This window comes from Saccopteryx leptura, chromosome 2 (assembly GCF_036850995.1).
Source record: "Saccopteryx leptura isolate mSacLep1 chromosome 2, mSacLep1_pri_phased_curated, whole genome shotgun sequence".
Classification (NCBI taxonomy): Eukaryota; Metazoa; Chordata; class Mammalia; order Chiroptera; family Emballonuridae; genus Saccopteryx; species Saccopteryx leptura.
In genome coordinates, this window is record NC_089504.1 from 185,493,671 (window position 1) to 185,508,714 (window position 15,044).

At 49.3% G+C, this 15,044-nt stretch overlaps 2 protein-coding genes across 6 annotated transcripts in view; both read left to right on the plus strand.

The window, feature by feature from the left end:
* Positions 1-762: 762 nt before the first annotated feature.
* Positions 763-5,703, plus strand: ZC3H10 (zinc finger CCCH-type containing 10). Of its 2 annotated transcripts, none has more exons than XM_066369744.1 (2): positions 763-851; positions 2,335-5,703. In XM_066369744.1, the coding sequence occupies exon 2, from the start codon at positions 2,390-2,392 to the stop codon at positions 3,683-3,685; it is 1,296 nt and encodes a 431-aa protein (XP_066225841.1). In that variant the 5' UTR covers positions 763-851; positions 2,335-2,389; the 3' UTR covers positions 3,686-5,703. The 2 variants fall into 2 exon arrangements, with proteins under 2 accessions (XP_066225841.1, XP_066225840.1); XM_066369743.1 differs by having other exon boundaries at positions 769-829.
* Positions 763-15,044, plus strand: part of ESYT1 (extended synaptotagmin 1) — a 28,773-nt gene continuing 14,491 nt past the window's right edge. The window contains exons 1-12 of one of the 4 annotated variants that reach the window (XM_066369739.1): positions 763-829; positions 7,651-7,814; positions 9,366-10,339; positions 12,141-12,182; positions 12,373-12,507; positions 12,642-12,715; positions 12,839-12,911; positions 13,070-13,159; positions 13,704-13,759; positions 14,193-14,316; positions 14,402-14,578; positions 14,702-14,784. In XM_066369739.1, the coding sequence (XP_066225836.1) occupies positions 9,950-10,339; positions 12,141-12,182; positions 12,373-12,507; positions 12,642-12,715; positions 12,839-12,911; positions 13,070-13,159; positions 13,704-13,759; positions 14,193-14,316; positions 14,402-14,578; positions 14,702-14,784 (1,244 nt within the window). In that variant the 5' untranslated portion in view covers positions 763-829; positions 7,651-7,814; positions 9,366-9,949. Of the gene's footprint in view, positions 852-7,650; positions 7,815-9,365; positions 10,340-12,140; positions 12,183-12,372; positions 12,508-12,641; positions 12,716-12,838; positions 12,912-13,069; positions 13,160-13,703; positions 13,760-14,192; positions 14,317-14,401; positions 14,579-14,701; positions 14,785-15,044 lie in introns of all 4 variants that reach the window. The other 3 variants (XM_066369741.1, XM_066369740.1, XM_066369742.1) reach the window with 3 other exon arrangements.

Consider the following 15,044-nt stretch of genomic DNA (forward strand, 5'->3'; position numbering starts at 1 on the left):
AGGCGGGAGACAGGTGGAGCCCGCGCCCGGAAGGGAGGAGTCGGGGCTTCTCAGCGACTGGGCTTGGCCGTGCTACACGAGGCCCCCGGGACCGAGCTGGCTCTTTCTCATGCCCCAAGGCCTAGCCCTTTTTCTTTCTGACCTCCTTTCGCGAGCAAACGCCCGCTCCGTGACGTCACAGCCCTGCCCATCCCATCACCTTGATGTCATCTGGAGTCTCTCTCCACTTCACTTCGTGCTCCCTTAATATCTTATTCACCTGGCCCATGGCTAAGCTCTGGTGGCATTGCACATAACTTGCCAAGCTAGAAGATTTACTGCGGGAAACTCCTAGGACTTTTTTCGCAAACTCTGGGGTGTTGCAAAGCATCATAATCACCAAGTCTAGTCAGCCATCCCATTGCACTGTCAGTTGCTGCCCTTGCAGGGCTCCCGATTCAGAGTTCCTCACTCCCACCCTAGGCCGGACTCTGACCCCATATCCTCATCTTGCTTGAGGCAGGGCTCTCCTCACCCTTGGTTCACTTGGGTGTGGTTATCCAACCCATCCTTCTAGGCTCTCTAAAGTAGTTTTTATCTTACTTTTCTTTCTTGCAACTTCTCCCTTTGACAGGTGAAATTCAGTTGAAACCTCGAGGAAATCTTGATGTGCCCAGAGCTCTTGCCGTTTTGTCAGACTTCTTTCTTGTAACAATCACCCCATAGTCCTTTGTTCTTACCTTTTCTCCCACCCAATTATGTGTTTTGTTTATTATTCCTGTTCAGAACCCAGCAGTGATGTGGAGGTGGAAACCCACAGGAGCCTCGGACTTCACCTGAGCTACCTCAGGTATCACACAGTTCTGGGCGAGGTGGGTAGGGTGGAATACCATATCTGGTTATCTGCATCTGGTGGGACTTGCAACATGGGTCAGGCTTGAATGGATGGTACTTATTTTTCACCAGGTCATTTCCCTTTCAGTAAAAGTATGCTTTCTTCTTTTTTACCACTCTTTTCCTTGATTGCTTCTATTATTCTGAGATTTCCTCCCTTTGGAGGATGCTTTTGTAACTCTGGCTTCTGGTTGATTCATTTTAGAGAGATCAGAAAGCAAAGTCAAGGCAACGGGGTGGGTGGTTGGGGGAGATCAAGGCCAGAAAAATTGGAAAGATTCCCTTATACTCAAGGGGGAAAGGATATGAAGTTTTCCTTTGAACAGCAGGGGGAGCCTGAGCACTACTTAGGAAAGGTTTACCAAGTCAGACACGTGGTAGCTGGGACTCCCAGTGGGGGGGGGGGGGGGGGGGGGCAGCTAGAACCAGGGCAGTGGACTGACATTCCAGAGCTCTCTTGGGAAAGATGAGACTTAAAAAGCTTTTATAGAGTCTATAAATAAAGAGGATCTTTATGGGGTGAGGAGTAGTGTGGTTTGATGTCAGTGGTATCTTCCCATGGAGGGTTAGGAGAGGATAGGATGGGCAAAGTAAGGTCACTTGTTCCTGTGAAATTAACTCCTTCCTCCTTCCTTGACTGTGGAACAAATGGTTTTGTCCTTTGGGAGACTATAAATGCAGATCCAGCTGTAGAAATCTTCCCCTGAAATGGAGGGGAGGGGGCTGATCACACTATGATTACTAGTGGTGTTGAGCTGGGAGGGAATACTAAAAAATGGCAGGTTTATTTTATTTTTATTTTCAGGTTTTGTTTATTGATTTTTAGAAAGAAGAGAGAGAGAGAGAGGAAGAGGGGAGAGAAGCTGGAAGCATTAACTCATAGTAGTTGCTTGCTGTATGTGTCTTGACCAGGCAAGCCCAGGGTTTTGAACCGGTGACCTCAGGGTTCCAGGTTGATGCTTGATCTACTGTGCCACCACAGGTCAGGCTAAAAAAAATGGCAGGTTTAGGGACTGCCCTCAAGCTGGTGGTACAAGTCTTTTCACTCAGGGTTCCCTTTGCCATAATTCCCAGTCTCTTGTCTTTTCAGACGTTGACAGTTTTAATTTCACTTCCACAACTTTAATAAGGTCAGGTCAGAAGGGGAAATAAATCCAGTACTATTTTATCCCTGCCCCCTCCTTGGCCTGCATTCACTAGTGAGATGAGATGGCATCACCCCAGCCCCCTCCTTTCTCTATTAGCCAGGCAAGTGTGAATCATTTTTACCCAGACCAGGTGCACAAGGGCCTGGGCGGGACTTCTGACAAGCCAGCCAGTGGGGGCAGAATTGTCATCCCTTAAGTTCTCCATCTTCAAAGCCATTGCCCTTCTGGCCTGTCTCTTGCTGGACTGCCTACTCTAAAGTCAGAAAGTCCTCTTTGGAGGACTCTTGTTTGACACAGTTCTCCTCTTTCCTAGTGGTCACCAAGGGTGGCAAGAAAAGGAAGAAAGCCCTGAGTTGGGGGGGACCAGGATGCCTGACCGGGACGGCTATGCCAACGGCACTGGGAGCAGCGGTGGAGGCCCTGGAAGCAGTGGCAGCGAGGAGGCCAGTGGGACAGGGGCAGGCAGTGGCGGGGCCAGCTCAGATGCCATCTGTAGAGACTTCCTGAGGAATGTGTGCAAGCGAGGCAAGCGTTGCCGATACCGCCATCCAGACATGAGTGAGGTGTCCAACTTGGGGGTGAGCAAAAATGAGTTCATCTTCTGCCATGACTTCCAGAACAAGGAGTGTAGTCGCCCAAACTGCCGATTCATCCATGGCTCTAAAGAGGATGAGGATGGCTATAAGAAGACAGGAGAGCTTCCCCCTCGCCTGAGGCAGAAAGTCGCAGCAGGCCTGGGCCTTTCTCCCGCTGACCTACCAAATGGCAAGGAGGAGGTCCCCATCTGCCGAGACTTTCTCAAAGGTGACTGCCAGAGAGGAGCCAAGTGCAAATTCCGTCACCTACAACGAGAGTTTGAATTTGATACTCGGGGTGGTGGAGGCACGGGTGGGGGCTCAACAGGCCCAGTCCCTCCAGGACGACGTCATGATCTCTATGATATCTATGACCTTCCTGACAGGGGCTTTGAGGATCATGAGCCAGGCCCCAAGCGCCGGCGAGGTGGATGCTGTCCCCCAGATGGCCTCCATTTTGAATCGTATGACTATAGCCTGGTTCCACCCCGAGGGGTAGAGTGCAGACTACTAGAGGAGGAGAATGCCATGCTCAGGAAGCGGGTAGAGGAGCTAAAGAAGCAGGTCAGCAACCTTTTGGCTACCAATGAGGTACTCCTGGAACAAAATGCCCAATTCCGCAATCAGGCCAAGGTCATGACTCTGAGCTCCACTGCACCAGCAACTGAGCAGACGCTGGCCCCCACTGTAGGTACTGTTGCCACTTTTAACCATGGCATTGCCCAGACTCACACTACTCTCAGTAGCCAGGCTTTACAGCCTCGGCCTGTGTCTCAGCAAGAACTGGTGGCCCCTGCAGGAGCTCCAGCTGCTCCCCCAACTAATGCTGCACCTCCTGCTGCTCCACCCCCACACTTAAATCCAGAGATTACACCACTGTCAGCTGCTCTGGCTCAAACAATTGCCCAGGGAATGGCACCCCCACCTGTCTCCATGGCTCCTGTGGCTGTATCTGTGGCTCCTGTGGCCCCTGTGGCTGTATCAATGGCTCAGCCCTTGGCAGGAATCACAATGAGCCATACCACCACTCCTATGGTGACTTACCCCATTGCTTCCCAGAGCATGCGTATCACTGCTATACCACACTGATGGGGTTAATGGATACTTCCCCGCTATAGCTTCCCAGGGCTGGGAACCAGGGGCCCATAACTCACCCATTTGCCTAGTCCTTCCAGGCCCTGTCTCAAGGGCTCATTTAAGAACTAGAACAAGAGACTACAAGGAGTTTACTTCTGAGAAGGGGTGGTGGGTTTTCTTTCACCTCCCTTTTGTGAGGGTCCTCTTATCTATCTTCAAGTCTCACAGAGGGGCCTTGCATAGGAGTGCAGACTGAAGCCAGCAGGAGAAGAAGGACTGACTGAAGGGGTATATGTCCCCCAATGGGAAGATGAGGACATATCTGGTCTTGTCCACTCTTATGCACAGCACAGTTTCCAGCACTGGCTTTGGAAGAAAATGTATCCTGCCCAGAGGGAAAACCAAGAAAGATTGGGAAGTGGGTGGCCAGACGAAAAGGCCTGATAGGAGCCTTCAGACAATTTGGGATGTAGTTGAGTTGGACAGTAACTCTTCCTGGGTCTATAGGAAGTCCGGACCATAGTAATCTAGCCCGAAGACTAGGGGAGTATTCATTACCTTGACTTGGCCTGGAAATTCATAGGGCAGGGCCCACCACTTTCCAAAGAAATAAAAAAACAATTATTTTTAACAAATGGAGGCAGTGAGAACTTGCTTAGATATCCTGAGTGGAAGATGGGAGCAGCAAATAGATGTCACACCAAAATGAGATAAATACCCTATCTTCATAGAGCTGAGATAAGGTTGGAGAGAGACCAGTGAAGAAGGGTAGGGACTCAGAACAAGACCAGATTAGAGTTTGGGGAAGGCACTTCATGGGGAAAGCATTGGAGTCACCTAGTCCAGTTTAAAAATAGTTCCATCTGTTCTGGTTTCTATCTGCATGTACTATTCCCAGGTTGCCTTAGTAACCAGGGCTCCTAGGGTCATTTAGGGGGGCAGGTACTAAGGGTGGATGTGCTGAGAAAATGGAAATGGAATATGTATTGACAAATCCTTCCCTTATTCAAACAGAGCAGGGCAGGTGGCGGTTCTCTGAGTTATTGATGGCAGTTAATGTTCCTCCTACCCCATCCCTTCCTGAGTTACCAATGCCTTAAACTTTTAAGGCTTGAGGTTTGGGAAAAGTAGAGTTCTGGGGATACAAGTCTCAGGGTTCATCCCTTTCTTCCCTCTGCTTCCACATAGGACCACAGAAGTTTTATATCTATAAGAGTCAAGTCTAAAGGCTCCAATAGCCAAATCTCAGTTCCTGCTCAGCTCATAGCTGATATAGAGGAAACAACTCAGGTGTCTAGTCTAATGGGATTGTGGGTATGGGGTAGAAACAATGATCCTGTGTTGTTTACCCCCACCCCCATCATATCTCCTGCTACCTCTTGCTCTCTTGTCTGATCACTCAGGATATACCTGGGTTTGGAGTTTTGTGGATTTTAGAAACCACACATTGATAAGGTAAATGTTGAATATCTGGCACAATTTTGGGTTATTAAAAGAGATGGTTTATGAGCATTTAGAGACAAATGTGATCATAGATGCCAACATGAATTTGTCCTGGCCAAATGCTGATACACTAACTTTATTTTCTTTTGCCAAGTACCTCCAAAGAGGTAGATTTGGGAAACTATACATTATATGTCCTTTATTAACATACGGCAGCTAAAGACCACCACAAATACACCTGTAGTTGAAAAAGTTGGATTTAATGCTCATTGCAATGACGAAAAGAGTGTGTCATGGGGAAATGTGTGTCTCAGCACAAGGGTGTTAGGAATTACAGGACTTGTACTTTGGTTAAGTGATTTGGGGTAAGGTTTAAAAGTGGGGCTACATTCTGGATTGGGTACTGTCAGGAAAGCAGGGGTAAATAATTCTATAATTGAGTATCTTTATCTTACTAGAAAAAGGGAAGACTAATGGTAATGAAACAAGTCACTCACTAGCTGGGTGAGGGGAATGTTTGCCTTTTTGTGATTTGCACACTGACCTTTGTTTTGTGCTTAAACAAAATTATGATCTTTTCCTGCCTCAATTCATCATAGTCACTGAGTCCTATATTGGTGTTTTGTGAGATTTTATCAAACAGGAATTATTTCCTACTTGTGAGCCCAGGTCTGCCCCTAACAACTCCAAAGCCTAGCTGTGTCAGGCCAGTTCCCAGATGTCAGGAGGTGCTTTCCTCTTTCTCACCTCCTAAGTCATTACAAATAAAAGAATAATTATGGATCAGTCAACAGAGTTTGGTGGAATCCAAACTGAACATTTGTGCCTAGTAAATGTTGATTAATGGCCTGGCCTGTGGTGGCTCAGTGGATAGTGTCAACTTGGAACGCTGAGGTCGCTGCTTTGAAACCCTGGGATTATCCAGTCATGGCACATACAGCAAACAATTAATGAACAACTAAAGTGAAGCAACTATGAGTTGATACTTCACATCCCACCCCCTCTCTGTAAAATCAAAAACAAAATGTTCATTAATTCATTTATGTTAGAGAATTCTCTATTATCTAGTGATATACTCAAGTGGTATGTTTTTTTAAAAAACATAAAAATATGAAAGGTTCTTGGTCTTGGCTGGTTGGTTCAGTGGTAGAGCATCGGCCTGGCGTGTGGAAGTCCCAGGTTCGATTCCCAGTAAGAGCACACAGAAGTGCCCATCTGCTTCTCCACCCTTCCCCCTCTCCTTCCTCTCTTTCTCTCTCTCTTCCCCTCCCGCAGCTAAGGCTCCATTGGAGCAAAGTTGGCCTGGGCTCTGATGATGGCTCCATGGCCTCCGCCTTAGGTGCTAGAATGGCTTTGGCCATAACGGAGCAATGTCCCAGATGGGCAGAGCATTGCCCCCTGGTGGGCATGCTGGATGGATCCCGGTCAGGCGCATGTGGGAGTCTGACTGCCTCCCTGCTTCTAACTTCGGAAAAATACAAAAAGAAAAAAAAAAAAAAAGAAAGGTTCTTATCAATAGTAACACAAAGACATACTAAAAAATATTGAAAATGTCTGTAACTTGGATTGACTAAATCCAGGAGGTCAATTTGGATTGACCCCCTAAGACAGTGGTTCTCAACCTGTGGGTCGCGACCCCCGCGGGGGTTGAACAACCAAAACACAGGGGTTGCCTAAAGCCATCGGAAAATACATATTTATTATACAATTTTGGAAAATACATATTTATTATACAATACATTTTTAAATAAAATATGTATTTTCCGATACATAGGCACCTTTCTAGAAGCTCTATAAGGACAATACAACCAGGGTCATCCATTGTAAATATAGCAGTTCTTCCATGTATGTCAGAGTGGAACCACTCCTGAAGTATTGTGCGTTCTAAATTTAATTTTTAAGAGAGGGCCACTGACAAACCAGTGAGATAGCTGAAAGAAATTGTTAACAGAAGACCCAATAGATACCTTTGAATATCTAAAAGGGTACACAGTGGAGAAAAGGTCCTGTCTTGTTGCATAGGAAATGAACAGGGAGTTCTAGAATAATAATAGCTAACATAAATCAGGGCACTTTACATGCAATATCTAATTGACACAACATGATAGATACTATTCACCCTGATAGATATTCTTCTCATACCCATTTAGCAGAGGAGAAAGCAGGCTTGAAGAGGATTAATCAACTCTGGGTTCTACAAGTAGTAAGGAATGGAGCCTGGAATCTATTCAGGCAGTCTGACTCCTAATGTGGCATAAGCAAGTTCTAATACAGAGCTATTCAGCAATGGGACCACTACTTTGCTGTTAATTTGCTAGGTGAAATTTCCTCCAATCCTGTTGCTCCTTCCATCTTGGATAGTGGCCTGGGGCCAGAGTACCATATTCAGTCCCCTGCCTCCCCTAGGAAGCAACTGTACTTTACATATAAATGCAGATTGCAAATCTTGGAAGTCTCTGTACTTGGGCTCATTTAGACAATTCTCTCAATGGCCATTCTTTTTCCTGTTACCATTTACTGCTTGTCACCACCAGGTGGCACCTGGGCAGCAGAATTGTCAATGGGCAGGGACCCACCCTGTTTACTATTTCTGGTACCTGCATTGCAACTGCTGATTGTGTGGCTCCTGGGCCTCAGCTGGAAAGAGACCTTCCTGAGTACAGTATGAGCTTTTTCTGTGCTCCATATACCATCTAAGGTAGGAGGGTCTGATAATCTAGATGGGGTGAGAAAGGGGAGGGGTTTGGGAAGGAACCTCCACGGATCACCCTGTCTCCTAGCCTAAGGGACCCCCTCCCCATATTCCAGTGCTTGGCAAATTTCAGTCTATAGAGAGGTTTCCCTGTAAGAAGCTTCATCCATTTTTCTTCTATAGTTCTGCTTCATCAGCTGAGAGCAGATCACTCTTACCTCCTCCAGACTCCTTGAGCTCCTTTTCTATCTGCTCACCTCTGAGAATATGGAGGACATAGGAGGCAGAAAATTGTTCCTTAAACAGTTCTGCAAACTGAATTAAGCAGTCTAGGTACCGTAAGCCTCAAAAGTAGAGAAAGGGGAAAAAAAGAGAGGGAGAAAGGGAAGTGAGAAGTTTTAAGATTGGGCAGGGATAGGTTTTAAGCAGCTTTGATGAAACAGAGCCTGATGAAATCTGTGCCCCGAAGAACCAAATAAAATTTATCATCTGCAAATCTAGTCTCTCCCCAGTGATCAATCTTAGTTCCCCTGCTGGATCAAACAGAATAATACAACAAGCCCCACAAATACTGCATTAATCGGTAATCATTTTATGACCAACCCCTCCCTCCAGGGCTCCTAGTTAGTTTAGTTTTTAAATCCCTGGACAACATTCCACAGTAAGGACAGTTAACTAGTAACAGTGTTCATCATCAACATACCCTGCATTTACCCCCTCCTAAACCTATACAGTACAATGTAAAACTGCATTAATTCTATATCTGACTGTATCCCTTCCTTCTAACTCCAGCAAATGAGAAACAGAATCATCTCGTTACTCTTGGTTTCTTATTTTTGCGTCGAGGTCAGGAAATGCTTAGAAATGTAACCATTTCTCCAGCCCTAAGGCCCCCTCTCTTTTTTTGGAGCCAAGTTAGTTTTAATCTGCTGTCTATGATAGAATGGACTAAGAGATTTCTAAAAAGGAAGAAATCTCGGCCTAGCGTGCGGAGGACCCGGGTTCGATTCCCGGCCAGGGCACACAGGAAAAGCGCCCATTTGCTTCTCCACCCCTCCGCCGTGCTTTCCTCTCTGTCTCTCTCTTCCCCTCCCGCAGCCGAGGCTCCATTGGAGCAAAGATGGCCCCGGCGCTGGGGATGGCTCTGTGGCCTCTGCCTCAGGCGCTAGAGTGGCTCTGGTCGCAATATGGCGACGCCCAGGATGGGCAGAGCATCGCCCCCTGGTGGGCAGAGCGTCGCCCCTGGTGGGCGTGCCGGGTGGATCCCTGTCGGGCGCATGCGGGAGTCTGTCTGACTGTCTCTCCCTGTTTCCAGCTTCAGAAAAATGGAAAAATAAAAATAAAAAGGAAGAAATCCTCAGTTCCTATTCACTCTGCTATCCCCACCCCCTTCCCTGAAGGCTGGATTATCTCAATTCTGTAATTCTCTTGAGTCTCCAGTTTTTTCTAGCGTCTATCCTTACACTGCACAGAGAAGGCAGAGACTAGGGACGGGATAGGTAGGGTATGTCATGGAACATTTTCAAGGAAATAGGGTAATTTCCTTTTCTTTTTAAGGACAGCCAAGAACAAATCGAAGGAATGTGCTTGGGCTAAGAAAACTAGAGAAAGCTTACAAATGAACATGTAGGAATCCCAGACCAAATCCTGTCAAGCCTAATGGAATGGAAGGAAATCCTGACCCTCCACAATCCCTCAACTTCGCAGCTCCAGCTCTCTCTAAAAACTGAGTAATTGGCGGTGCGGCTCTGAGTGACGTCATACCATAGGCCGAACAATCCCACGTAGGGGAGGGCCTGGTCACGCCTCTCCTCTTTAAATGCTATACCGCGCCTTCTCTTTTTGGCCAATCCAATGCTGCTTTTTAGCCTCTTTCTTCCTTTTCCCGCCATCTCAGACCTCCCAATTTGGTACTCTGGTCCAATAAGGGAGGTCGTGCCTCTCCGCAGACCTCTCTTCCCAGCGGAAGAGGGACGGGTTTCGATCTTTTGACTCCGCCTTGGTCTCCGCGGCGCGGACCAACCCGAACCATCGAAAAGGAAGGGCGTGGCTTGAAGTCCCACCCCCGTTTGGGGATTTACGGTTTGCTAGGGGGAGCTGGTTTTGGGAAACCGCGGGTGGGTCCTCCCAGAGGTGGCACCATGGAGCGCTCTACTGGAAACGGCTCTAGCCCCAGCGCCGAGGGCCAGTCCTCTCCGCCCTCAGACCCCCCTGACCAGCCCCCCACTGCGCACACAAAGCCAGACCTGAGTTCTGGGAACCAACCTGCCGGCCCAGGCGCGTCGGGTGAGGCCCTGGCGGTGCTGACTTCATTCGGGCGGCGATTGCTGGTGCTGGTGCCGGTGTACCTGGCCGGGGCAATGGGACTCAGCGTGGGTTTCGTGATTTTTGGCCTCGCCCTCTACCTGGGCTGGCGCCGGGTCCGCGACGAGAAAGAACGGAGCCTTCGAGTAGCGCGGCAGCTGCTGGATGACGAGGAGCAACTCACGGCGAAAACGCTTTACATGAGCCATCGAGAACTACCTGCTTGGGTGAGCGACCCGCCCTCAGTCCTCAGTGCAGGATAGCCCCCTGCTAGCCCCTCATTTCTAGGGCTCTCCAGCCTTTTCTCTACAGTCAACTCCCTACGTTGGGACAATGGGCTCCGCCCAGATTTTCCCCTCTTACTCCGCTAGCAGCCTGTCTCTAGGGACCGAATACCCCCACCTCCTGCCCCCAGCCTTTCCACACGCCCAGATCCCGATCCTTCCACAGAATCAGGACTTCTTCCTCTACGCTTGGGCAAAAGGAGTCCTCACTCAGCATTGGTTCTCCCTCCTAGCAAAGCCCCTACTTTCTTCTGGTGCACGCACACCTTTGCTATACTCCCGGGCATCCCCGTTCCCGCAGCCGCTCAGAGGGCTCCCTCCTCTCTTCCGTGCTCAAGCTTCCCCCCAACCCCCCACCAAGGCTGTAAAGGTTCTTCTCTTTTCCCGCTCTTATCCCAGGGGCCTCTGTATGGGTATCCCTGAGAGCACTGCCCAGCCCATCCCCTTGTACCCGGCAGGACATTCTGGCCGTCGCCACATTCCAGCATCAAGCAGTCTGACTGACGGCAACACAGCGCAGGCGGCTGCTGGACTAAGGGCGGAGGCTGTGTGACTGCTGCAGCACCAGCAACCCACACTCCACTGCCCCCCGCCAGCACTACCCTTTTCCGGACTGTGGGTTGAGCTTAGTTGGGGCCCAGATCCTTATCTCTCTGCTCCTCTTCCCTTAATGGGGCGACTAGTGCCTTTTCTCAGACCTTGCAGAGAAAGAGCCGTTACCCTGTCCCCCATTACCTTGTCCCTCCCTACCTGCTCAGCCCAGCAGAGGTGCCAGTCTAGAAGGACAATGGCAGGAACCAAAGCTGACACTAGACAGACACAGCCATGCTTCCCAGTCCTGGGAAGGTGTCACACAGATAAAAAGAAATAAAGAAAAAAAAAATGGCCAGGGCATAAATAGCTCTTATGATCTCCCTGACTCTCCCTGACTCAAGGAGCTGCTTCCCTTTTCACCCTCCTGATATAGAAGCCCAAGTCATAGGGGAGGAGGAAAGGGTGCACAAAGGAACCAGGCCTCCAATCCCAGAATTTCCTCTTCAAACTGATTTGGCAAGACCTCCCCCTCCAGAAAGAATGTGTCCTCACTCCTTCATCCCCTTCATCCCCCAGCAGAAGTCATTTCACATCCCTGAGCTATCCACAAAGCAACTTTGTGTGGCTTCCACCCTGTCAGCATCTCTTGTCAAGGAGACCTCAGTTTTGGTGGTGGCACAGTGGGTAGAGCGTCAGCCAAACCCCAAGGATTGCCAGCTTGAGTATGGGCTCATCAAGCTTGAGCACAGGGTCACTGGCTGGAGCGTGGGATCATAGATGTGACCCCATGGTCACTGGTTTAAGCCCAAGGTTACTGGTTTTAGCCCAAAGCTGCTGGCTTGAGCAAGGGGTCACTGACTCAGCTGGAGCCCCCACCCACCCATCAAAGCATGAATGAGAAGCAATCAGTGAACAACTAAAGTGATCCAACCGTGAGCTGATGCTTCTCATCTCTCTTCTTTCCTTTCTCTGCCTCTCTCTCTCTCTCTTCCTAAAGAAAAAGAGAGAGATTTCAGTACCCCTAAACCGTGTGGAGGAATGAAACCTCAGGACATCCCAGCCCCTCCCCCAACCCCTGGTTGTGAGGAGGCCCTGTCACACTTATGTTTCCTTTCCTCTGTGGGCATCCTAATCCTCTACCTCAGCCTCTTAGTAGGAAACCGCAGGTGGAGGGTGTGCTCATTACTGTCTCTGCCTTCTCCACCTCCAGGTCAGCTTCCCAGATGTGGAAAAGGCTGAGTGGCTAAATAAGGTGAAGGTTGATTGTCTTGATTTTTACTTTGCATGAGGGGGGAATGGGGTTCCTTCCTCTTGCAAGACCCTGCCACACTTCAGTTCTAGTCCCAGCCTACTCCCCAGTCTCTCTGTGGGGAGGGTTCTGAAGGAACTTGATTTTAGAGGGAATACTGGGCTCTTCTGTGACTGGCTCCCTTTCCTCCCAGATTGTGGCCCAGATCTGGCCCTTCTTGGGCCAGTATATGGAGAAGCTTTTGGCTGAAACTGTGGCCCCAGCTGTTCGAGGATCTAACCCCCATTTGCAAACATTTACATTTACACGAGTGGAACTGGGTGAAAAGGTAATGTGTGTAAGAGGGAAAGTAATGGAAGGAGGGAGATTGAACAGGAAAGGTGGGTGGCCTGGGGTGGGGGGAGGGCTTGAGATACTCCTCCCTTTCCCTTACTTCTCTCTCAAGAATTCGTCTCTCTCTAGCCATTGCGCATCCTAGGAGTCAACGTTCATCCTGGTCAGAACAAAGAGCAGATCCTGCTGGATTTGAACATCAGGTAACAGCACTCATCACTCTTCCCATTTGTCCTTCAGCAGGAGCCTGGCCATTCACACTTTGTCCCCTACTCCTGCTTCAGCCTAGTACTAACCTTTTTGTTCTCTTTCTCACCAACCCCTAGCTATGTTGGTGATATACAGATTGATGTGGAAGTGAAGAAATATTTCTGCAAAGCAGGAGTCAAGGGCATGCAGGTGGGGCAGAGGTCGGGGGCTCGCAAAGTAGGGAGACTTCAGCTTAAGTTTCTTCAGACATGGGGAAGTGGGAGATTGGAAAAACCAAAGCTGGAGAGGTCTGGGGAAGAAAAGAGAGCCTTTTCTGAGGAAGGTTTGATCTTCTCTGCTTGTCCCAGCTTCATGGTGTGTTGCGGGTGATTCTGGAGCCGCTCATTGGAGACCTTCCTATTGTGGGGGCTGTGTCAATGTTCTTTATCCGACGCCCGGTAAGGGGAAGTGTTGAGGAGGGATGGGGAAGCAGGGGAAACAGAGGGTTGGTGAGGTGAGGGTGGACAGCTATGGGGAATGGAGGAGGGAGTTGACAAGAAGGCTGAATTTTTTTTTTTTTTTTAATTTTTTTTTTTTTTCAGGGACAGAGAGAGTCAGAGGAGGGATAGACAGGGACAGTCAGACAGGAATGGAGAGAGATGAGAAGCATCAATCATCAGTTTTTCGTTGGGAGACCTTAGTTGTTCATTGATTGCTTTCTCATATGTGCCATGACCGCGGGCCTTCAGCAGACCGAGTAACCCCCTGCTCAAGCCAGGACCTTGGGTCCAAGCTGGTGAGCTTTTTGCTCAAACCAGATGAGCCCGCGCTCAAGCTGGTGACCTCGGGGTCTCGAACCTGGGTCCTCTGCATCCCAGTCCGACGCTCTATCCACTGCGCCACGACCTGGTCAGGCAAGAAGGCTGAATTCTGGCAACTGTTGGATAAATATGACCACACTACCATATGCTGTGTTCTGATCCCCCTGCTGTTCCCTTCCAGACCCTCGATATCAACTGGACAGGAATGACTAACTTGCTGGATATCCCAGGACTCAGGTATCGGGGGCTTACTGAGCACTGCTAAGTGTTCCAGCCTGGCTTGGGAGCGTACGGGGTATGGAGCAGTAAAAGCTGCAGTGGTGCCTGCCCTCCAGGAGCCTTGAACCTAGCTGGGGAGATAAGACAAATGTCCCTGAAAAGTGCCATGCTGAGATTTTTCTTCTGTGGGAGAACAGGCATTTTGGTAAAGAATGAGGAGGGGTACAGGCTGCTCAACAGTTGCAAAAAGAGAAAGAAGAGGTGGGATGGCAGTGAAGAAGGGACAGAGAAGTGAGTGGGAAGTCAAAGTAGAAAAGTAGCACAAAAGGAGTTTCAAGAAAGGACTTCCTTCCAGCTTTAGGCCTCTGGGCTGTGGGGAACATACATAGTTGGGGTCAGGGGTCTTGTAAGTTGGAGCCACCCTCCCCTTCTTCTTTACTCCTCCATTCAGCTCACTCTCGGACACCATGATCATGGACTCCATTGCTGCTTTCCTTGTGTTGCCCAACCGATTACTGGTCCCCCTTGTGCCTGACCTCCATGATGTGGCCCAGCTGCGCTCCCCACTCCCCAGGGTATGGCCTCTCCCCATTAAGCAGTCTTTTACTTGGGAACCCTGGCTAGGCCCTTAGTTTCTCACTATCTGATTTCTACCCTCAGGGCATTATTCGGATTCACCTGCTGGCTGCTCGAGGGCTAAGTTCAAAGGACAAATATGTGAAAGGCCTGATTGAGGGCAAGTCAGACCCCTATGCACTTGTGCGAGTGGGCACCCAGACATTCTGCAGTCGTGTCATTGATGAGGAACTCAACCCCCAGTGGGGAGAGACCTATGAGGTGAGGGCGCTAAGGAGTGGACTGTGTGAAATGGGTGGGCCTTGGGAGGTTGTGGGGGAAGATGTTGATTGGGTAACCCTTACATCTGTAGCCCATGAGAGCCTATCCCTCTATGCTCTTCAGGTGATAGTACATGAGGTCCCAGGTCAGGAGATTGAGGTGGAAGTGTTTGACAAGGACCCAGACAAAGATGACTTTCTGGGCAGGTAAGACTCTGCCTATGTTAGGGTTCTAAAGCCCCAGTCCTAGCAAGTTCACAAAGGCAATTACAGCCCTCTTCCAGGCCTAGGAATTGTGTATCATTTTCCTTTCCAACCCACCCATCCCTGTCCCCATCCCACACAGGTGCACGCATGTGTGTACATGTACACACACCCAGTCCTCTCTGGAGTGTAAGGGGAAGGAAGTCTGAGGTCTGCCAGTTATTTCTAGGTGGGTGAGTGGAGGGCCAATGACATGCTACTAA